Genomic DNA, 23297 nt, shown 5'->3' with positions numbered 1-23297 from the left:
CCTAGAGATCAAAAACGGAAACTGATTGCTGAATTGGGTTTTATTTTATTGTTTCGCGTAAGAGTTTTTCCTTTTCTATGTATGCGTGTGTGTTTGTGTGTGTGTGTACATTATGCATAACTTGTATGTTCTGTTTTTTTCGGCATAAACTAGGATATTCCCACTAACTCCCACACACTGAGGACTGAGGATTGATCGGGTTATTCCTTACACAGGCTTTTCGCATCCATTATCCCTTTTTTCTTCCACAAAAAAACACACACACACACATATGGTTTATTTCTTTGTTTTGCATCGTTTATTTCCTTACTTTAATTGTTGCGAAGAAGAGAGAAAAAGAAAAGAAACGGTGCACATACGTTCATAATATGTTTTTCAATTACAGCTTCATCCACCATCGATGTGTGGATTCGTACGCGAGAGCGATTTTTGCCGGAAAAAATTTGGCCATTTTGAGAATGGGATGTTTTTTTTTGGTGTTGTTGTTTTGTTGTTTTGGGAAATGAGAAATTGTTGAGCTTATTTTTGTGGAGACGAGTCTTTTTCCTGGGTTTTTGATTATTTTTTTCTTTTCGGAAAAGGTTGATCAGCCCTGACGCGTCCACGTGGGACGTGATGAGCTGGAGCGACTGTGCTCGTACACACACACACGCAAACATACGGAAATTTGTCCTGGCAACGTTTTGTATCATAAAGCCCTAAAAAACGGTATATAATGTATATTGTATAATGTATAATAGGTTTTGTTTTTCTTTATCATTTAGTCGACTTGGCGTTTTGCGCCGCCCTTTTTTGCGTTACCTTTCTGCTCTCTTATCCATTCTGCTTTCTTATCTGTTTACTTCTTTCTGGTCGTTTCTTCCTCTTCTCATTCCTTCTTCTTCGTTTATACACATACTGGTACGTAAGATCTATTTCTTCTTTTGTTTCCCCCACCCCAAGTTCGGAAAAAAAGTTCCCACAATGCACTTTTTCTTGTTTTGTTTCCCCCCCCCCTCCCCTTTTTGTTTGCAGTTTTCAAGTCTTAGTTATGAATTAACGGTTTACACATTACGTCAGAGCATCGTCAGAGCAAAAGGGTTTCAAAAAACTGTCTACATACGAGTGTTACGCTAAAGACGTTGACTGGAAGAGTGGTACGAACGGGTGACAAAAAGGGACGTAGAGGGGGGGGGAGGCTGGATAGCAAAACAGTCCGCTCGATTGTTTGGATGTTTATAGAGTAGAAAAACACTATCATGGAATTGTTTTTTTACTTAATTGTTTTTTTCCTTGTTACTGTTGTTACTAAGCTGAGGTTAATGAACGTGTTCCCTGTTTAAATGTACGAGCGTCTTTTGAATGTTTTTCTTTTGTTCTTTCCTTTTCTTCGCTTTCCTCCTTCTTTCACCCCCGAAACGACATACTCTCTATCATTTCCAGTTCAACAAACCCCTTACCATGCTCATTTTCCGATTTTTGCCAGATGTTTCCTAGTGCTCATCATCATCACCGTTTGACACACACACACACACACTAGAGGTTCATTCGAATTTGTCTAAATACTTTTGCCAGTGAATGTATTTTATTGTGTGTGTGTGTGTGTGTGTGTTTTGCGATATCTCAATGGCTTTTTGTTTTGTAGGTATAATGTCTATGTATAAAACTATGTTTTATGTATATATATATATATATATATTTATATATGTATAGTTGCCCATTTTATAAGTAATATAATAATATATATATATACGTTCTGTATAAAGATTGCGTTTCGTTTCAGCAGTTTTTTCTTTAGTTGTGTTTTATGCTTTTCTGTTTTCTTTATTTTAATGGGATCACATTACTTTCTATTTCTCTTTCGCTCAACCCCTGATCTTATGTATGTGTGTGTGTGTGTGTGTCGTTTCGCTTGTCCACTTCTCCCCCCAATTGTTTCCGTGTGTATGTGCGCCATGTTATGGATTTCAAAATTAATTTTAATCATCGTTGGTATATTCATCAGTGATTGACTTGGAATGTTGTTCTTCCTTTCTAAACTTTCTAAACCTGTGTGCAAACGTTTGCTCCTGGGTACATATTTTAAAATGATAAAAAAAAAAAAACGCAAAAGAAGCATTACAACAACAAAAAAACAAGTGGATTGCACACGCTATTTGGGTTATTCGAAAGCATTGTTTGATGGTTTGGCCAGCTAAACCATTAGGTCAGCAAACAGCCCGCACCACCGTTGCTGATCTGTTACCACAGAACGGAAATAGGAGACGCACATATTTTCGAACAAAATGATCTCGAATGAGGTCTGGATGCACGGGATCTAGTGGAAAACCCACCTAGCAACTCGAATAGGAGCCGAAGTCTACTCACACTACCTATAAATCTGATTCAACCTCCTTGCATTAAGCGCTGGTTTCGGGAGTTAAACAAAAGCCGAATAACGAGGCGAGGCGATAGTGGCACCGGTCTTGTCACGGCAACACGACCGCGGATCAAACCGCGACCGTTTCCCCGTAGTGAGAGTGAGGAACTGAACTGAAAAACTTCAAACTGAAGTTAAATCGACATCGTTAAAGGTAATGAAAATAACGATATAAAAATAAATCGTTAAACCGAAGATTAAATCAATCGTATTAAAATCGTTCGGCGCTAGTATTGGATTGGCTGAGCCACTGTTTGTTATCCAGGATCGATTCGTCGATAATTTTGTTCAGAAAAAACAACTGTCAAAATCGTACATATCCTGCCAGTAACGTTACTTCCCTACACATTTACGTTAGTTTTCTACGTGGAACTAGCACGACATGTAAACAATATGCTACACGATGAAAAAAAAGCGTTATTGCGATAAACTATCTAAATCCACTAGCAATTTGACCAGCCGCCACCAAACTGTGTCATTGGAAAGCGTCCGTTCGGGGTAGAAATTTTTAAAGAGCAACCTCTTTAGAATCTTTAGCGGACGTGTGATAAGTTCAAAATTAATGAAGCCTGAAAACTAGGCAAATAATAGATCCTTATCTTCCAAATTTGGAATAGAAAGGTTATAAAAGCGACTGTAGACCAATTACAATACCCATTCCCTAAACTCGTCGAACCACCTTGGTAGTTCGTTCGTGTTCGGGGTTCTGGATCGGGAATCGTTGTTACTCCAAGATGTTGTGAATGGGTATTGTAATCATAGCAAATTCATTGCTTTCCACGATTAGAATTACGAGGCTTTCAACCATACACCAAATGCGTCAATCGCAAGTGAATTATTATATTAAGATTAACCACTCATTTGTCAATACGGCGTCAAGCCGTCTAACTCGAAATATAAAATAAATTTACCACTCATTAAAGAGCCAACGATGTTATTGCACGACTGTGCGGCATGTAAGGCACCGCTACGAAACATAAAAATATGTACTAACTCGAATCGCTCGTGTGTAGTCAGTTTCAGGGCGATAAAGTTTGAAGGTATAAGCAAAATGTATGGACATAAAATTTCTATTGCCGAAACTAGCATTCCTTCCAAAAAAATTGTCGATCTTGATTTTGGTTTCGTGTTGTGTTTTAATATTCTTCTACAGCTCTAAGGGAGAAGGGGTATAGGCAGTCGGCTCCTGTTTGGGTTCAGTCGTTATGATTCCTGGGCTTTCCGCCCAGAACCCTTGTGTGTACAGACCTAAACATCTGACAAAACACGTAGGCACTGCCGGTAGCGGTTAAACACAAACGTTTCCGGTACGGGTTTCCGACTAAAGTACGGACAACGGAAATAAATACACGCCAAGACGGCTAAATCGATAGGAGAGAATTTTTTTTTTGCGATTGCTTTTGAAGCAACTTTCCTAAACCTAACCTACAAGCAAACGGGCCAATGCAGAGAACGAAACAAAACAAAAAATAAAACCCCCTCGTCAATGTCTAAATAAGCTTAATCTTAGTCGATTTTTTTTAACATTAAAATAATGACTGAAAGAAAATCCCCTTATCATCGAAAAATGAATCTAAGCAGATAAGGCTGTTTCGGTAAGAAAGGAGTAGGGGGAAAGAAAGCTGCCTGGCTAGAGTACTGACGCGTTTTTACCTCTTTCACTAATTTTAAATACTATTTTTGCTTGTTTCTTCTCATATTCTTTTTGTTTTTTTGGTGCAGCAGCTAAAGACTACTAAAGAGTAGTAGTAGTAAACATATATCGGGCAAGGTATAGAGAGGATGTATGGAATTGTTTTGCTGTTAGGGTTGTACAACAGTGTAACATTCATAAAACAAAAACATATACACACACAAACACACACACACATCAAACATTTTGGTAGTCTTTCATTCGTAATAAAACATCATCTAGCACATCAGCCGTACCTTGGTCACGAACCTAATTTGCTTGGGTTGGGTGGGTTTTTGGGAAATCTGTTCGTACCGGAAATGACTAAAACCACGTGCTTCCACTTAACAAACAAAGCGAGAGAAGGGTGCAAAACACCACTTATACCACCATCTTTCCACCACACACACACACACACACGCATATAATACAGTAATGATTGTGAGCGAGCGAGAGAAAGAATTATCGGAAAGGCTTTTTTTCTCTCTATCTCCTCGTCTGTCTATCTTCTTGGGTGAGGGAGGACAAAAGAGTCCACCACGAAACGGAAATGTGTGTTGTAAAGCAACGGAAATAACTAATTCGTTCAGTTCTTGGCTGCGCCTTCGGGATTTTTTTTTTTGCATCGACGTTGGACGCCATCATTCGGTCTGTTGGCTTTCTGCTAGGAGTTTTCGGTTTTTTTTTTTCGATTATTTCAGACGAGCTTGCAGAAAGCTGTACAGGATACCGGCCTGCGTCATCACGTCGGCCGTACTCGATTCCAGCAGATCTTTCTGCTTGGTCGCGCTCGGGCCGGGTCGCAGCAGCGTCGGCCCGAACACCATCGCCAGATTGTGCAGCGACATCTTGTTTTCGATCTCTTGCTGGTGTACCCTAAAAAAAAAGAAAAGAACGAGAACAGAATTAAGGCAACTGTTTCAAAAAGCTAGCTCAAGTTTGTCCGTAACGCACCTCATCAGATGGTCCAGCAGCAGATTGATGGTGGCTTTGTTCGGTTGCGGCAGCTCGGCAAAGATGCGCTGCAGCTCGTGGATGCGCGAACCCTCGCTCAGGTTCGAGTGGCGGTTGAACGCGTCGAAAAACTTCGGATAATACTGATCGGTAAACAGGGCTTCGGGCAGATCGCGCAGATACGACTTCAGTATCCCGGTGACCGAATGGATGTCGACCTCCTTCAGCAGCTGTTCCGCCTCGTACGCGTTCGTTTCGAACGATTTCTTCAGCTTGGCCACGTCGGACGCGGAACCGGACACGCGATAGATGCCGACCTCGGTCATGCCGCGCCGTTCCACCTCCCGCACGCACGCGCTCACGATGAATGGAATGTCACGCTTTTCGCGCCTGCAAGTATGCAACAAAGTTGCGGCGAGTTAGAAAACAAGATATTAGCGCGATTGGGGGGGTGGGGGAGACAATCCCGGATAATCCCGGTCACTTACTTGATCACCTGCTGCAATTTGGCACCAAAGAGTGCGCCCGGCTTTGAGGTCGGTACCCGGCGCAATGTCACCTCACCCGGTACGAATCGTATGATCGTGCTGATGCTGAGCGTTTCCGACAGCTGCAGCACCTTTCTGGTGGGTGTTTCCTGCATCCAGCTGCGGCTTAGCTGTAAATGGAAAGCAAGCAAAAAATAAGCCTTATTAATCACATATTTCACAGGAACATTTTGAAAGGTTTTGAGTTCAGCAATTCTTCTTCTTTGGCCTTACGACCTCTTAGGGCCTGCTTGTCATTACTGGCTTACTAGAATTATTGACATAGAAAACCCCAGAAAGTCTAACACTAAAATAATTCAAGAAATTGTTGGAGCTTTTTGTCCTACGAATCTGTTCTTGGCCACAAAATAGTAACTTAGACGCTTTCAACGAAGTCCAGCAAACCGTTAAAAGTGGACGAATACACATAAATACTCACTTTAAGGATATGCTTCGCACGTAATATCGGACGCTGGACGTCATCCTGATACAGCAGAATGCGCAAATTCTGGCTACCCTCCAGCTCCAGCACGAACGATTCGTTCCACTGCGGCGTTGCACTGCGACACACCAGCTTCGTCTTCGCCTTGCGGAAATAGTGCCCGTACGAGTCGATCTCGACACACACGAACAGATCGCACGGTTGATCGAACCCGCTCAGCCCTTGTATCGTAAGATGCAGATCGCCGACCAGCAGACTCTCGTCCCGCGCGTTCCGCATCAGGTAGGAACCCATCTCGGTTTTGATGAGCGACTGGCATGCCGTTATCCACGCGTGCAGATCATAAATCTGCACTGGAATGTGTCCGGGCAGGTTGCACGATTGCTGATCGAAACGAAGCAGAAGGATATTAGCAAATTACAATCGAAACAAACTGACTAACTTGTGACACCTACCTGCAACGACAGTATCGACTCAATCCACTGCGTACGCTCGAAATCCGAGCTAAGGAAGAAGGTCATCGTTTTGCCGGTCGCCTTATTGCCGATCTTGAACACCAGATTCGGTGACGCAAGTACCAGTTGCGCCTCCAGATCGGCCAGCTTCTTCCGGTGCTTATCACCGGCCCGGCTTGAACCCCCCGGTCGATCTTTCTCGTCGAGCATGATTTGATCACGCACGGTGCACGCCTGCGACTTGAGGTGCACAATATTGATCGGGCTCGTTTCTTTCGGATCATTTGCTGACTCTTCGCAGATGAGAATGTCGCGCAGTGGTATGTACCATTTCAGCTCAAACTCAAACCCATTCCGGTCCCCGGTACGGCCAACCGCTTTATATTTCGCACACGCGATCACATCGTTGAACAGTAGCAGATGTCGCAACTTCCGGTGACCGTCCGCTAGCTCGACGATGAAGGAATTCTTTACCAATCGGCGGAGGGCTTTATCGTCGCTCTGGAAAATGGTGAGATAGACAAGATTAGAGGCATATAGTGTAGTGAGGAGCAAACTGTGTCAGAGGTTGGTCGATGCGAAGAGTCTTACTCATTCACTCTGATTTAGCTCACATTGTTGAGTGGTTATTCCCATCACTTATGTCATGAGACCAACGCTTGGAGAGCTTCAATTATCTAGCCTCGATCAAACCTTCTTGAATGACTTACCGGGAACATGGACCGTGTCTGCACAACGTTAAACTCCGACAGGAAGTTGCGTATCGCTTTCGACGCTTGCCGCAGCGGATGATAGTCCGGATGCTGTTCGGGAGTTTGGTTCAGCAGATCCTCCAGCACGAGCGCATTCTTCTGCAGGCGCGCGACCGGTTTGTGCAGCAGCTCCTCCAGCGACAGCTTCTGCTCGTTCTGGTTCTTAAACACGATGTTCGACACAATCTCCTTAAACTGCTGACTGTGTGTGCTGCACATCTTCACCGTATCGATCGCACGCCCATAGTTGTGCAGGAACGCACCGTACAGATGGATGTGGCCGGCCAGCGCACGGAACGGTTCACCCACGCACAGTCCGCCCGTATCCGGTGCGGTCGCATCGTGCGGTGTAGCTAGCCGTGCCTGCAGCTCCGTCAGGAACTCGCTGTGCACCTGGTGCAGTTCCTCGATCTTGTAAAAGATCGTCTGGAACTCTTCCTCCGATATCACAGGTTGGGAAGTGGTGAGCGTCGCCCGGATCGCCTTCATGTACTGCTTCATCTTGTTCAAACACTCCACGTACAGCGTTTCGCTCGTGATGATGCTGGTAACGATGCGCCGGATGATCGTGTCTCGATTTGCGTTCTGTGCAGCAAAATGGGACGTTATGTTGCGTTGAGTAGAAATGCCACGGGCCGCGACTTACCGATAATTTGCGGAACAGATTGCTACCGCTTGGCGTGCCACCGATGCCGGGAGATACTCCCGCACCCATCCCACCACTAGCGGCGTCCGTGTCCGCCGAGATCGCACGCATCAGTACCGGTGGTCCACCGTCGCCTTCGCCATCACTATCAATCGAACTGCCGCGATTCTCATTGTTCTGACTGGAGCTGGGGTGGAAAGAACCGTAACGATGATTACTTAGCTTATGGCAAGGTTTAAATTACGAATATATCTCAACTCACTGGATGAAGTATTCTATATTCACATAATTGCTGCTTCGTCCAGGAGATTCTGGTTCCAGCTGAACGCTGGTTTGACTGCTGTTGTGGCTACGAGGATGCGACGGCATCAGTAGCGTGCTTGCATTTTCCACCGTAGAGATATCGTCCCGACTCGACGTCGATCCGGTACCGACACCGCCCGGCTGTATGTACACGTAGTCACCGTCACTGTTATCGAGCGGCACCGTATCGTAATAGTGCTCCTGGTCTTTCTGACTTTGCTGTCCGCTAGCGCGCATACTGTCCGAGCTGAGCGATGAAATGGACTCGTAACTCTTAATCTGGAAGGGGAGGAATCATTCGTTAATACGGTTCCTGCAGTAAGGTTCGGGTGGCTTCATTATTTACCCGCTCCGAGATGGGACCAACTGCTCCGGTACTGCCGATCGTACCCGTACCACCACCACCACCACCCGTCGACGCAAGCGATTCCTTCGAATCGACGTGCGGTAACCCATCCGTACCGTGCCGCTGCTGGTACGGATGAGCGTACGGTGGCGTTTGGTGCGGTTGGTTCATCTTACCAAGGCTCCCGGTCGGACTGTCACTGCTGCTGCCCGTCATGTTGGTGGGCAGCTTGCCGAGGCTACCGGTCGGCGATACGCCGACACCGGGCGTACCACCGCTCGCCATCTTGCCCAGCGACCCGGTAGGACTGTCCGTGCTGGACGATTTCGACTTGAGACTGTCGGACTTTGGCAAACGTGCTTTGCCCGGTTCGTGGTACCCGGAAAGCTTCACATCGAGCGAATCGGACGACTTCTGACGGTAGATCTCCGACGGTTTGATGTTACGCTCGAGCGAACTGCTCGCCCCGGGACTTTCCGGGGTGCCGGACGCCTCGGGTGAGGAATGGGACTGTTGGGGGCTGGCAGTGGTCGGACCGCCACTGGTCGCGGTGTCTTTGTTGCGTAGGTTCTGCATTGCCAACGTGGGTACGGTCGGTGGTTCGACTGGCGCAGCACGGCGCACATATTTTGGTGGTGGCCTACAAACAGAGCAACAAAAGACATTCATTAGTCACGTAATGATTATGAGTATGTAAAGAAGATGATGTGTGTTACATGGTGACATTTGTTGAATAAATAACGACAATAACTATAATCATATGGACATATGGATGGGTTTCAATAATAATTAAATTTTTATTACTTTTTTTCCTCTCCAGTGACCTAGTAAACAAGATGCAGCGGGGTTAAAACCGTAAACCCCTCCCCCAAAGGGCATAAAATGCTATTGCGCTATGCGAAGGGCAACCAGGCGAAGCTTCATGGCGAAAGTTTTTGAATATTTATCGCTCCAGCTTTTACCATACAATGCAAAGGACAGCATCTAGCGCCACCAACACAATCGCCACGGTTTCGACGGTTGGCGCTCTCGGAGGGTTCGCGGCGTGTTACGTTAATTTCGGTGTGCGGTTTGCGCACTTGCCATCCGTTATACCCACTTAAACTGCAGCCACACACACACACGCGCCAGCCACCGTCTAGCTTCTTTTTCTCACCCTTGAAACACATCAGCGTAAGCCTCTCTTTCACGCTTCTCACGCTTTCACCCTTTATAACGCGCGAAATCAATTCCGGAGGGCACAACAACTGCTGGCGGCACCGCCGATTCGTACCGTTCGTGTGGGAGCGATAGAAGGTGTAGTAGGTTGGGAAAAACATGGGGCCCGTGTACAGCTTCCCGCTTGTTACAAAAAGAATGCTGGGCTGGTTATTGTGAAGGTTTTTTTTTTTTTTTGCTGCGTCTTTGTTTTGTTCGAAACGAAAAAGCGAAGATGCCTCGATAAGATGCGATAGAGAGCGTTGCGCGGAGGACGGTTTCAATGTGACATACAAGTGTCGAGCCGGGTTGATATTCCGCCTGACTGAACGCAAACATAAACAAACTTGGTATGACTAAGCTACACAGTTCAAATCAACAACAGATTTCTAAACGTAAATAAAGAAACTGGATTGGAAGCTTCCTGTACGAGCAGGTTCCCGTGCATCTCTTCTCATACAGAATTATAGTCGCCTTTCAGAGATCTTCAAGTTATAGGACACAGATTAGTCCCAGTTCCTAGTGTTGAAGACTATAGAACTATAGAAACTGAGAAAACTGGATATCAGAACTTCTAGTCATGCAGTGCATAAAAAATAGATCATTAATGAGGTCCTTGATGACTTCAGACGAGGGGCGTCCGGTGGTAGAGGCGATAAGGGCGACGTTTTTCATACGGCAGGACCGTAGTGAGGACTGACCAGCCAACTACGTGGTATCGTTAAGTCTAGTAAGCCAGAAATCGCAAGCATAACCTAGGAGGTCGTTAGAGCAACAAAGAAGAAGAAAAGAAGATGACTTCATATCAGATTTAAGTATTTAAATGTTTAATTGATACCTTTAAAAAAGAGTTAGGGACTTTAAGGGCAGTTATATACTGATGAGGGAGTCAAGAGAATCAATAAATTCATCCCGAAAATTCAAAATGTCTTGCAAAACCTATTTGAGTCCTGAAATAACGACTCTGCTTAAGGCACACTTCTTCTACTTTTCCTTTGGCCTAATGACCTCTTAAGTCAAGCCTACCATTTCTGGCTTACTAGACTTAAAGATACCACGTAGGCAGCCCTCACTAAGGGAGAACGGTCCGGATGGGATTTGCGACCCGGTCCTGCCGTATAAAGAACGGGCCTATGTCACCTCCAACACCGGATCGCCCTCCCGGCTTAAAACATACCTAGAATTATAAAAAGAAAAACATTGTTAATCCCAATATTCCAGGAACTTAGTAATTGGATAGCGTAGACAAAATAAAACTCTGACAAACCAATTAATTCTGGTCCAGCAATCAAAATGTGAAGATATGGCCAGAACAGTCCCTACATCACTCCTGGACCGTTCAAAGTTTCGATGATGAAGAACTGCGAGACCAAAGTTCCGTTTCTTGTTTTTCTTGCAAGTGTTTCTCCCGACAAAGACAAAACAAAAAAGCAAATCGAACGAAACGCAGCATTTCCGCAGCTTAGATTATGCTTAAGAGAACCGCGTGGGGAGGGAAACCCCTCCTTAAAATGAAGGAAAAAACGACCAACGCGTGACTGCGTCCGATTATCAGCTCCAATCGGTTCGGTTGTGCTCCAATTGGTAACTAATACACCAACACAAAGCCACGGCCGCGCAAGAACCTGCCCATCAGGGAAAAGGTCTAGCAGAAAAGGGCAATAAAGACAGACAAATTTCCACAGTTTTTCAGCCCATCATCTCTATTCCCGCGCACACCTGTAACCCCGCTGGCTGGAGTATTGTGTTGTGTGCTCCAAACTCTTGCCCAGACCCGCTGAAGTGCGCGTAAATTGATTTGGTTCGATCGGGAGATGGAAAACAAAAATAAAGCCATCATATAACAAGTAAATCTGTTCTATCCTCAATTAATGGTACATTGAGATAATGAATCTCGTTCCTCTCGTCGTGTCGTTGGGCTTTGGAAACGTGGTGAAAACTGAAACTTTCCTTACAACTACACACCCAGTATCACACGGAAAGCGCATTCCTCCCGGGCTGCCGCCTTGCCACCGAAGCAGTTCCCGAATACGGGATACCGCCCACACCATCGACCGCGAAGTATGCGCCCGAAGACGCGACGGAAGTCTCCACTGCCCAACGTGCCCAACCGGCCACGGAAGCGGAACGAATCTCATATCCCAAAACGCTTGGCTTGAAGCGTGGAAACAGTTCCCCGCGATCAGTACCGGCTCTGGTGGTTCGCCCCCACGCGCCTCTTTCTTCTTCTTTCTTAACTCCATCTTGATCGCTCGCGCTCTCTTTCACACACGCGCGCGCGCTCTAGACTGCAGAGCGCATAATTTGCAGCATCTGCGTTTTTTTCGTTTCGATTTTTCCCTACGCGCGCTACGAAACGAAACAAACGGTAGCCCCAATTAGCCGTGGTAATCGTACGACCCTCCGCGAGCGCTCGAAGGAAATGGGACCACTGGGCCATAGGTACCATTGGTGCTCTGTCTGCTGCTGCTGCTACGGGTCTACTCATCCGTAGCCTACCCCGTGTGCAAGTTAGTGATGGTGTGGTGGATAGCTATTTCGTCGGCATAAGCATACCGAAGCAAACGTGGCAATAGCACAAACCCGACGCGGGCCTTGGTTTGTGGAAGGCCTTCGGCGAGGGAGCAGAAATAGCTCTGCCCGGTGCGTTATCCCTAAAAATATATGAAACGTGAAACATTTCTTTGATACAATATATGGAATGTGAATGAGACTGTTTTGTGATGGAGAAGACCTTGCCTACCGGACCGAGTCGCGGATATACCGTACAGAATGGAAAACTTCATAGCGAGACTCTTAGTAGGCCTACTGGAGTCTATACTAAACTAGTCTTAGACAAGTATTACAGCGAAGTCTTGAAGTCTCCAGTCGGGAGCCTGCAATTTAACTGAATCTCCATTCTAAAATCTGGACTCTGGATGGGAAGCTAGTATCTGATAGCTAGACATAGGTGCAAACCAGATAATAAGATTTTTTTCAGATACGAATACTACTACAGACAGTGATCAAAATTTATAGAATAGTTGAAAAACAACAATTCTGACAGTTCTCCTACCAAAACTATCAAAAGCGATACCCTATTTTCCCTGATAAAAATGACCCTTCTGTCCGCACTCCGATCCGATGCGATCCTCCAAAATACAGTAATGTTATTCCCTTTTTCAATGTCGCATTAGCGTATGCGCCCCGCGTGCTTCAAACTGGAATTCAGCCGAACAGTTCGGAGCACCCGGAGAAACCGGCGCGACAATGTTCCGTTGGCCTACTTTGCCACCAGCAGACCCCTGGCAAGGTGACCTGGAAAGCAGAGTATGCAGCGATGCGAGTACCGAGCACCCGCAGCACCCCAAAAAACAAAAACACTCAAACCCCCCCCCCCCCCCCACCACCACCAGCGAGAACGAGATCGTAAGCCATGGGGACCATGATGCTCTTGAATGGAGTAGTGTTCGAAGAATTTACCCAACACCTGTCAAGCGCATTGCCACTCGGATGCTCGTACACGCTACTCCGCAACAACGAAAAAGATCGCAGAAAAGCCATCAACAACCGATCTCGAGAAGATCGCGCGGGGGATCGTGGAATCGCGACCATTGATTCCAGAAATTCATGCCTCCACACCCAGGGACACGTTGCAGGGCGCACGCGTGCGCACCCAGCGTAGCATAAAGTACCGGTTTTGTTGTTTTCTTTTTCTGACTTCTTCTTTCGTTTTGGATTTGGGTGGCGAAGAAGAGAAGCCAAGGACAAACCTGTACACTCACACACACACACACATGCATTTGCCCTCCCAAATCCAGACAGACTACGCCCGAACCCCTGGATGGGGCAAACTCGCACAAATCAACAAATCAATCTTATACGGGTGCTTGCCGAGGGGTTGTACGTTCTGCAGCTGCGGGAAAAACCAGTTCCGGACTTTCCAACACACACACACACGCAAGCAGTAGACATCAAGCACCGGTGAATGGATTGCCCTTCTTCGCGAATTCTTCAGAAAATAGTCATATTGCCAAATAAAGTGCCGTCGTGACAGCAAAAGAGGCGAATCCTTCTTTTTTTTTGTGTGTGTCGGAATTTGACATCTTTAGAAAGATTAGTCACAACGAGGTGAAGTTGTCAAAACATGTACCCCGTCCGCACAATGTTTTGATAAGCTTCAAAACGTTTGGCGATAAAGCGGCGATTTCCGTGTCCGATTCCGTGAGAATTAGCTCTGGAGTTTTCGGACCAAAAATTGGAATGTTCGACGCAGGGGTACACACAAACAAAAAACGGTTCCAACTTGGAATCCATGCTAATTAACTACACTGATTCATCAGCCGCAGCCGCTTTGGAGTGTTTGTCTGGGGTACGGAAATAGTCGCGCGACATCTCTCTTCCGACCAAACCTTTCTTGAGGTTCTACACGTCCAACGTGAAAAGAGCGCACCACCGTGCACAGTTGCTTCACCACACACCACACCTCCAGAGAGCACGTGTTATGCAACTCTGGTACGAAATGTCAACCCACTACCGCTGGAAAACCGACTGACGGTGGCGGAGCGGCATCTGAGGTGGTGCCAACTTGGTGGTCGCACAGCGTGCACAACGATACACACCGGATCGGATTGCAGATGTGAGATGGTTGGTTACTTCATCCAATCCTCATTCCAGTTGGGCGCACGCCGCGCAACCGGCGGTCCACGATTGACTTGCGCGTGTCGGTTTTGCATTGTTTTGCGACATCGATTTTCTCAATATTTGAACGCATCATGGCAGATTTTTGCGATTCTGCGGTACATCTGCAAGAGCCATAATCTTGAAGCATTGATCGAAGCAGGGCAAGATCTTCGATCGATTTATGTATAGTCTCTGACACAAAGTTCTTCTCGGAAGCTCAACGCGAGCGTTCCTTGGAACTCTTGGGACTTATCGGGTATCCCAATGGCGCGACGTTTTGTTTGAACTTCAACAACTCCGTACGAACCCATCACGCTAACCAACACGCGGCCTGGCCGTCGTGTGTATGTGTCGCAATACGTGCATAAATTCGATACGGACAACATGCATCCACGAAACATCTCGACACGTTTGAATCTCGTATCTCGTGTGAGTAATGTTGACAGTTTTAGTGACGCAAAGACAAAAAAAAAAGACAACCCCGTTTTGTTTGTTTTGTGTTTGAAGCGCTTATGTCCCACCGAACGTGACGGTATTAGGTTGGAAACTGTTGTGTCATTGCCACAGGTGTGCTGCACGATCTCCATCTCCAGGCGGGGTAGGGAAACCTTCAGAACCTAAAACCATCTTTACAGATCAAGGTTCGGAGCAGAAAGCCTAATTAAGACTTGCTGTTGATGTTCCTTCAACAACCGGTCACAGATTTACACCTTTTCTTCCGGACGCGCTATGTAAGCGGTAGGTGCATATACATTTAAGCGAACAAGAAATTCCCCAGAACGGGGAAGCCCATCTGACCTTGAGGGCTGAAGAGCATCAGCAGCGGCAGACTGAAGCTTTCACATCGCTTCCCTAATTGGTACATCATCTCGCTAATGATCTACACCCTAACCTCAAACCACCATCACGAAAATTCGATCGCACCGGAGAGACTGACAGCAAGCGATGGAGGGATAATAGGTGGCCGCCGCCGAAAAGAAAGCTAACGTACGAAACCTAAAGACCGCGGTGTACTTCACCGCCCGCACGGAAACCGGAACGTTCATGTGTGCGTTACTTCCGTGCAGCAAAACGATGCGATTCCGGACTTCACGCAATGTGCTCCGCACCACACCAACATCTATCGCGCTGCTGCTGTTGGGCACCGATTAGTCATCGGAGCTTGTTGCTTTTCGCTTTGCTGTTTTTTTTTCCTGCCGACGAAGAATGTTTGTAGACACTTCTTGGTACAGCTCATTGGGAAGTTTCAAAACACCGTACCGCCGGAGAGGCACGTGCGTGCCTTGGCCGTTGCTGCTACCGTTTGATGATTGTCCATAACGCATTGATTAATAGGAATCAAATAGTACAATTATAAAACTAACAACCGTCTTTAAGAAAACAGGCGGCACGGCCAGAGTTCGGGCAAACATTTTCAATGCCTGCGCGGAAAAGTTAACTGCGGTCGAGCCTTAGTAACGGGTAGTACGTTAAACAACCATAAACAAGTGTTGATTGCCCGTTTCCAATCGTACGCAAAATGAACGGTGTGTGTTTGTGTGCACATTCACCTTCTGCAGCTGAGTCTGCAGCGAATGTGCCCGTTAAATTCGCCTACTGCAGTTTAAGCATGGTGAAGGAAAAGCAACAGGATCGGGTTAATGTTTATGGGGGAGCCATAAACACAACACTTGCGCTCTGCCACTGCCTGCATGCCAGAGCGTGCACCGCTTATGTTTTCCTATGTCACTACACGGCTAGATCTACGCTGTCGAACATGTTTGTTATGTGCCGGTTTATGTGCATATGAAGCACAAAATAAAACGCATATAAGATTGTCATGAAAGTATGGAGAGATTATACGAATACAGGCAAACGGTCTACTTAACGGGCGCTTTAACGCGTTGATGGCGCCAGCCACTATCAAACTCCGGCTTTTAAATAAATTACTATCCTACATCTGGATATAGTAACTCGTTTTTCGGAATCCAGAAAGATTTCCAACCAAACAACTAGCTCTAGGGAAGCATCATGCGCCGCACACATGATAGGACCGGTATCAAACCCCATCCGCGAGACCTTAGCTAGAACGGACTATCTGGCTGCGAGGATAATAAATATGGCTATGGTAAGCAATTGCACGACCGGCAATAACCTGAACCTGAATGGTCGTTAATCCCGAAAGAAGACTTCCATTTAATCAAAATCACTTTCCACGCAATCTCTCTTTCTTTCTCTGTTCTTCGGCTAATTCGCAAAACGGCATCGATTCGTTTCTTTGCAGTGCTGATACATATTCACCGTGCTGATTGTCGCTCATATATTCACCCAGCTACTGCGCCTGATAATGTAATCAAACACACCGGATGACGCAAGCCGTGAGAGGAGGGCAGTCGCGCTGTTGTGTACGGTAGCACGCTCTTTAAATCAATAAATCCCCCACCGAAATCCCGGTAAGGTCGTCCTAATTTCGCGCGGGGCAATTAATTAACCTCTGCAACGCTTCTTCTTCCTTGGCACTACAACCTCGAGAGGTTTCGGCCTGCCAATTTTGGCTTTGTGTGACTTAATTTTACCCGTAGTAAAGTAGTCAGCCCTACGTACGGGGCTGGATGGGATTTGAACCCCGGCCCTGCCGTGTGAAGACCGGCGCCGCGGTCGCCTCGGCCAAACTGTCCCACGCATGCACTTACAAAGAGCTGAAAAATGATCAGTACTCTATCCTGGTGGATAGGATCCTCTAGGGATACTTACCGCGGTGGAACCTTCTTCTTGAGGTCGGCTGCAGCTGACGAAGCGCCGAGCAGCTGCGAGGTGCGTTCGGAGATCGAACTACCACCGGTAAAGCTGCCACCTCCACCGGCGTCACTGCTTCGATCCGGTGGTTTCGGATGTTTCGCGTCCAGGAATGTGCTGGCACTGCTGCCGACGCCACCGCCCGTGTGCTGTTGCTGATGTTGATGCGACGGTAGATCCGCGGCGACCAGATTCTCCACACTGCCACCGAACCGGGCACCGGTATTGATCAGCACATTCTCGTAGTTTGCCGTCTTCGGTGCAGACGACACCGATGGTTCGTGGCTGTGCGATGCGTTGTCGCTACCGCCAGCCGCACCGTTATTGCTCTTCGACTCTTTCACCTCAATCACGGTAACGAAGTGGCTCGGGGAGGCGAGCAACGGTTGCGCTTCACTTTGGCTGGCACTGCGCGTCCGGTTCGTGGTAGTAACGCGACCGACTTCCGGTTCCGGCTCGGTCGGTCCCTCGTGGGCCGCACCGTTTGCCGTCGGTTCCGGACCGTTCGTGGTGGTTGATTGTTGCCTGCCAGTTGACTGTTGGGCCGTATCGTTGGCCGTGCTTTTGATCGGTGTATTGGTGTTGGTGCTGCTACTCGCCGCCACCAGCTCGCTGACGCATCGGCGGCTGTGCAGATTCGAGGTTAGCTCGTTGATGCACTGATTCAGTGGACTGTTGTTGTTGCGGTTCGGTGGCAGATCACGTGAGCGCAGCTGAACACCTGGTTCGGTGGACTCGCCGCCGCCACCGGTACCCTTACCGGGCGGTTCTGCATCTTCCGCTGGTGGCGCTGTTGGTGCGGCAGGCTGTTCCTTACTGGCCGCGGCCTTAATTATTTGATTCTGTGGGAAGAAAGGAGCGACAAGAGTGATTTAAATAGTGTGAAGGCATGAATCGCGTAATATAACTACCATGTAAGAGTCGTCTATTTTATTTTTAAACCTCGGAACTTTGACGAGAACTTCAACTTCAAATTTGTCTAATCAATAGATTAAGATCCAGTAGCTATTCCTTAGTGTTAAGAGAGACAACTCCTCTTAAATGATTTTCCAATAAGCCATTCTACCTGCATACTACCCGAAGTATTGTTCGCGACTATTCATTCAATTCGCTCTTCAACTTCAACTGCAAAAGGTACTTTTAGCCACCAGATATCGCCACACAACACACACACACACGCACAGTTTGCTTATCTTATCGATTATCAAACACCTAAGACGGAGGGGTCCCCAAAGATGTTCACTGGGGCACTGCTTCTTCGCGTGACCACCTTTCCACCATACGTGCAAATAAATGCGTCATCTGCTGTAACTGTGAAACGGGTCCAGCATTATCTCCAGGCAAAAAACCACCTGAAATCGCTCGGGCAACGACAAGAAAATACACCCGCCCAACATTGAACCGTGGAACAAGCTTTCAAACTGAAAAACCTCACATTACTCAAGCATATTCGATTCTGGTTCTTCGCTTCTCGGAAGGTTTATTGCCCACGGCTTTAGTGGCACAGCAACTGTGCTCTCTTCCCTCAGCCGCGCACGGTTTATGCCGTTTTATGCACGGATGCTTTGCTTTTATTGCTTTACTCTGGCGAGCACTTTCGCGACGCGCACTCGTTCAAGTTGCTGCTGTGTGGTGCTTCACGGCACCGCCCGAATATGCAAAGAACACATGCGTCAAGATCGTGCTGCGTACCACTAGCATCCCGTATGTTGGGTGTGGTGCTAGTTTCTTTTTTCTCTTTGAGTTGCAAGCATCAGGAATAGATGCCATTGCTCCAATGGCCCGCTCCGGGCAAGCAAAAGCGAGAAAATCACTGTCTCCGGGAGTGCAGAACATTAATGGACCTAATAAACCGATGACAGTTTTCGTACTTTCTTCAGTACCCTCCATTAAGCCATTGGAAAGAAAACTTTGGGATTTTTATTACAACAGCATGGCATTGAGGCCGGTTTTCACACAGCAGGGTCCCGGCGTTCAAATCCCATCCAGACCGCCTCCCCGTAGTCACAAAGATTCAAAGTGCAAGTCTAGTGCAAGAGCCGATAGGGACCTGGACGTCTCTGGACTTGCGTTTTGCGCAAGTGTGAACGCCACAAGTGACTGTTTTGCTTACAGCCGTCACCACTGCCGTTCAGTAGCGCAACGACAAAAACCACGCCAATTTGCGTGACGATGTCGTATTGTTGATGGCTGGCGGCGGCTGATTGGCAGTAAAGTAAAACTACCGAGACGATCTTTAACTCCCGAGGGTAAGTTTATTGGTGTAGTGAGCGATACTGCAGAATAAACAATGGTGGAGACGATCATCAGTCAGCACTGAACGTTGGAGATTTAATTAAACGCCGACCGGGAAGAACTAGAAATCGGGCAAGCATATCGATGCTTCAAGATTTGCTGCAGAATTCAAGGAAACATTTCCATTTCTCCCGGGAAGAATGAAAAAGTTTTATGGGCAAAGTTTTCGTACGGAAAGCACACACACACACAGAAAACAAAACTGCAACAAAGCGCAATGGGCACAACCCAAACAAGAAGCGGATGACTCATCTCATCACACGCTTCCTTTGATCGTGCAAGTACGGCTGCTCCGTTTGGACAATATGGACATGCTCCACACTGTAGAGACATGGACAGGGATTGTCGTTTGGCTTGATGGCTGAGTTCTTCTCGGATGGGTAGTAAATTTTATTTTCTGTCTGTTGAATTGGATTTTACGAGTTGAGAGTTGGTGATATAAGCTACTGTGGTAGCTTGAAGTTCTTAGCATGTCACATTGAGGTAGAAAATGTTTGAAAAACTAAATTTTTAGACAACCAGTTTAGCATCCGCATGTGCTACTTTCACTGACAATAAGTTTTACGATTCCAAGACTATTATGACCAAGTCCAATTACACTCTTGCCTTCGCTGAAGTGGTTATGTCCCACATGCGCTGGAATGACTATTCAACGCCATGCTAGCGTCAGATATCCCTAGATTTCCAAACACGGCAGACAAAGACACACCATGTCTATAAAGTCAGCTAAGAAGAGTAATAATTTAACTTCAACACACCAAAACGGTTTAACGATACAGCTGGAAGAACTAATCGAAGAACTGGTCTTGGCTATAATTTACCAGACAGCCTAAAACACGTTCGCTCTCTTTCTCTGCTCATCTCATCATAAGTCTGCACCCCGTACACTAATGAAGCCATCTGTCACGCTGTGACTACTGCAGGAAATTACATCTAAAGATGGGAGCACGCGTGCTCAACCGGATACTAAACCATATAGAGAAGAGGATCGACCACAGGTGTAGAAAAGTGGCCATTAGGCCGAGTGCAGAACAGAGAGGAAGATTAACACACACACACACACATACACACACTCGCTACCGGCTCATATGCGGATAGGATAGGTAAGCCACTCTCGTTTATCTTTCCTTCATCATTCATCAATGTTCGTCTGGTCTGTCAGGCACGCGCCACAACACCCAGAATCGAATCTTGTGAGTAATGAAGTTGCGAGCGTAACTAGCACGTGAAGTTTCTGGGTAATTTTCAAACAAGAAGAAAAAAAAGTTGATCGTCGTCAGAAAACGTCATATCGCCTGAACCACCATTGACTATCCACACCCTACTTTCCCTTCCGCCTTATCAATCCTTCCGGTATGAAGGCCCTTTCAGTTGAGTTTTCTTTTCTCTCTGTTTGTCTAGCTCAACAGTTATACTTTTTGGGGAGTGGGGGGGGCGGCGGATTGGCTAGCTCATCAACACACCACACGCAACATTCGCTACTACTACTTACCCTTGAGCTCCAGATCTTTATCTTATCCGATACGGACACCTTTTGGTTCGATTTCATCGCTTTGCCGTTTCACCACTACATCTGGAACCTAGGCATACTAAATCCCACCGACTTATTATACACACACACACTTATTTGCCTGCTGTTCTATTTCACCACCGATCGAACCGTTTGATCCTAATAACGTTGGTACAAGGGCACTGCTAACTGTTTTCAAACTTTCTTCGGCGCGGTCTTCCGGAGGAATAAAGAAAGTTGTATTCAAGAACTCGATGGATAACGAATTCTACGCACTGTTCGATTAGACAGACGGAGAATCGTTTCCGTGGCGATAGCGACACTTGGCTCGAACGACTCGTCACTTCAAGAACACCTCCCCGACAACTAAAACACAACACTAAAGTCAAGCAGAGCTGGCGAGGATCTTGAGGAAAGCGAATTCTAGATGAAAACTGTCCACTCAGCGTTCCGTTCCTCGGTTGACTGCTTTACGCGATGGTCGTCACAGTGGCCCAGCTGTGGGGCGATTGTTTTGCTATCGACACCAAACGTCAAACTGGTGTGAGGACTCTGCTGTCGCGCTAGTCACACTGCCGTTCGTACGAGATAAAGATATTTCTGCCGCCCCAAACCCCGTTTTGCTCCCTCGCTTCACATGTGCGATAATAAAACGTTCAATGGCTGGCACAGCGTTTGCGCGAGCAGGAACAAAAATGGCCGAGCACGATAAGACCTGAACCGATGGAGAGCATCGGTAGATGGGTGCGTTAACGATGCGATTGCAGCGCCACTGTGCATGGGTGCAATGTTTCACACGTACGGGTACATATCTCACATTTTGCTCGCTTTACTAAACCCTTACCTCCCTTCCCTCCCCATGCGTGTGCTCGCCCCGGGTCAGGTCAATGGCGTGGCCAGCGGGACAGCTAGAAATTGAAAATGATTATATAAAATCAACCCGTATCTCGTGTGGGAGGTCCCATTTTCGTGCACTCTATAGTTGGTCCAGGAGAACAGATACACAGATCATGCTACACTCGGACCGGACTGCCGCTGCCGGTCAGATGTTTCATACAGGCTCCTCAGTTTTAGTGTCCATCTCAAGACAACCTCGCAATAGCTCGTATTTCAACCCTGGTGGAAGCAAATTATCATGCTTCTTTCGATCGAAATCAGCGCAAAATCCACCCCCCCCCAATCGACGTGCAGCTAGAAATATAGGCGTCAACATGACTATTCTCATCTTCGCAACATGACACAACCCTCCCACAGTGGATGTTGCAGTGCATTGCAAATTCCAATATCCCACACGCAGCACGGAGCGAAGCGAACAAATCAAGTAACATAGTAACCCTTTTCTCTCCGTATGCTTCACAGTAAACATATCCGGGAACTTGCAATCAAAGCAGAGAACAGCAGACAGCTGGTCTGGCCCTCGACAGTAAATAGCGGGGGGGGGCCCGGACAGAATGGGAAAAAGGTTTTTTTTTCCTCATTTAAAGTATCGCCACAACAACGACTGGAAAAGGACGCTGATTACAGCTGATCAGGAAATGGTCGTTCTGACGCAGCCGAGGTACTGGTTGTGCGTGCGTGAACGGGGGAATGGGTGTTCATATTCGCTAGCGTGTAATGGGTCGTTTCCCCCATTTGGTTGACACACATTTTTGCTGCAGTTCCCGGGTATCCTAGCGCATTTCCGGTCGTAGTGCAAAATGGCGAGGGTTTCTATAATTATGTATTGGAAAAAGTGGAGCACTTTGATATCGAAGAGTCTGTGCAAGTCTACAACTGACTTAGAATAGCTCGTTTGATGTTGGACGAACGAAGTGTGACTAATATAGCCGGAGTGCAGTAGGAACATCAAGTACATGCAGACCCAAGTTTATCTGCAACTGCAGGAAGCGGAAGAACTATGGGAACGCTTCGTTAGAACACATTTGAATGAGTCAGATGTTCAGTTGCTGAGGTGTTCTCAACTTCTTCTTCCTTGGCACTACAACCTTGAAAGGTCTTGGCCTGCCATTTATGGCTTTCTGTGACTTGATTTTACCCATAGCAAAGTGGTCAGCCCTGCGTACGGGGAGGCGGTCTTGGATGGGATTCGAACCTCGGTCCTGTCGTGTTCTCAACTTCCCTCGGTATAACCGTAGATGCTAGGGCATATACTACAGAGACGTGATCTTACAAAGCTCCAAAGCTGACGAAATCATCTCGGATTCGGATCAGTAATCTGGGATCGACTGAGATTGTGAGAGCTAGATCGAATGCTCATCCCGAAGTCCGTAGACCGACAATGACCGTCTGGACTCTGAAAGTAGAGGACCTCGTCGTATAAGGTGAGATCATTTGGAGTAACATGTAGGTTAGAACGGTCATTG

The 23297-nt window shown here is 47.0% G+C and overlaps 1 protein-coding gene across 5 annotated transcripts in view; it reads right to left on the bottom strand.

Moving 5' to 3' along the window:
• Positions 1 to 1244: 1244 nt before the first annotated feature.
• LOC118508235 (active breakpoint cluster region-related protein) overlaps positions 1245 to 23297 on the bottom strand; it is a 35980-nt gene continuing 13927 nt past the window's right edge. For 3 of the 5 annotated variants that reach the window (XM_036047860.1, XM_036047853.1, XM_036047867.1), the window contains exons 2-12: positions 20917 to 21150; positions 17088 to 17971; positions 8496 to 9135; positions 8109 to 8428; positions 7847 to 8033; positions 7159 to 7785; positions 6449 to 6949; positions 5991 to 6377; positions 5513 to 5682; positions 5025 to 5414; positions 1245 to 4946 (exon numbers count right to left, since the gene is read on the bottom strand). In XM_036047860.1, the coding sequence (XP_035903753.1) occupies positions 4763 to 4946; positions 5025 to 5414; positions 5513 to 5682; positions 5991 to 6377; positions 6449 to 6949; positions 7159 to 7785; positions 7847 to 8033; positions 8109 to 8428; positions 8496 to 9135; positions 17088 to 17971; positions 20917 to 20973 (4347 nt within the window). In that variant the 5' untranslated portion in view covers positions 20974 to 21150 and the 3' untranslated portion in view covers positions 1245 to 4762. Of the gene's footprint in view, positions 4947 to 5024; positions 5415 to 5512; positions 5683 to 5990; positions 6378 to 6448; positions 6950 to 7158; positions 7786 to 7846; positions 8034 to 8108; positions 8429 to 8495; positions 9136 to 17087; positions 17972 to 18040; positions 18171 to 20916; positions 21151 to 23297 lie in introns of those variants that run through there. The other 2 variants (XM_036047876.1, XM_036047847.1) reach the window with 2 other exon arrangements.

This window comes from Anopheles stephensi, chromosome X, assembly GCF_013141755.1.
Source record: "Anopheles stephensi strain Indian chromosome X, UCI_ANSTEP_V1.0, whole genome shotgun sequence".
In the NCBI taxonomy this organism is placed as follows: domain Eukaryota; kingdom Metazoa; phylum Arthropoda; class Insecta; order Diptera; family Culicidae; genus Anopheles; species Anopheles stephensi.
This window is presented reverse-complemented; position numbering and strand designations above follow the sequence as displayed.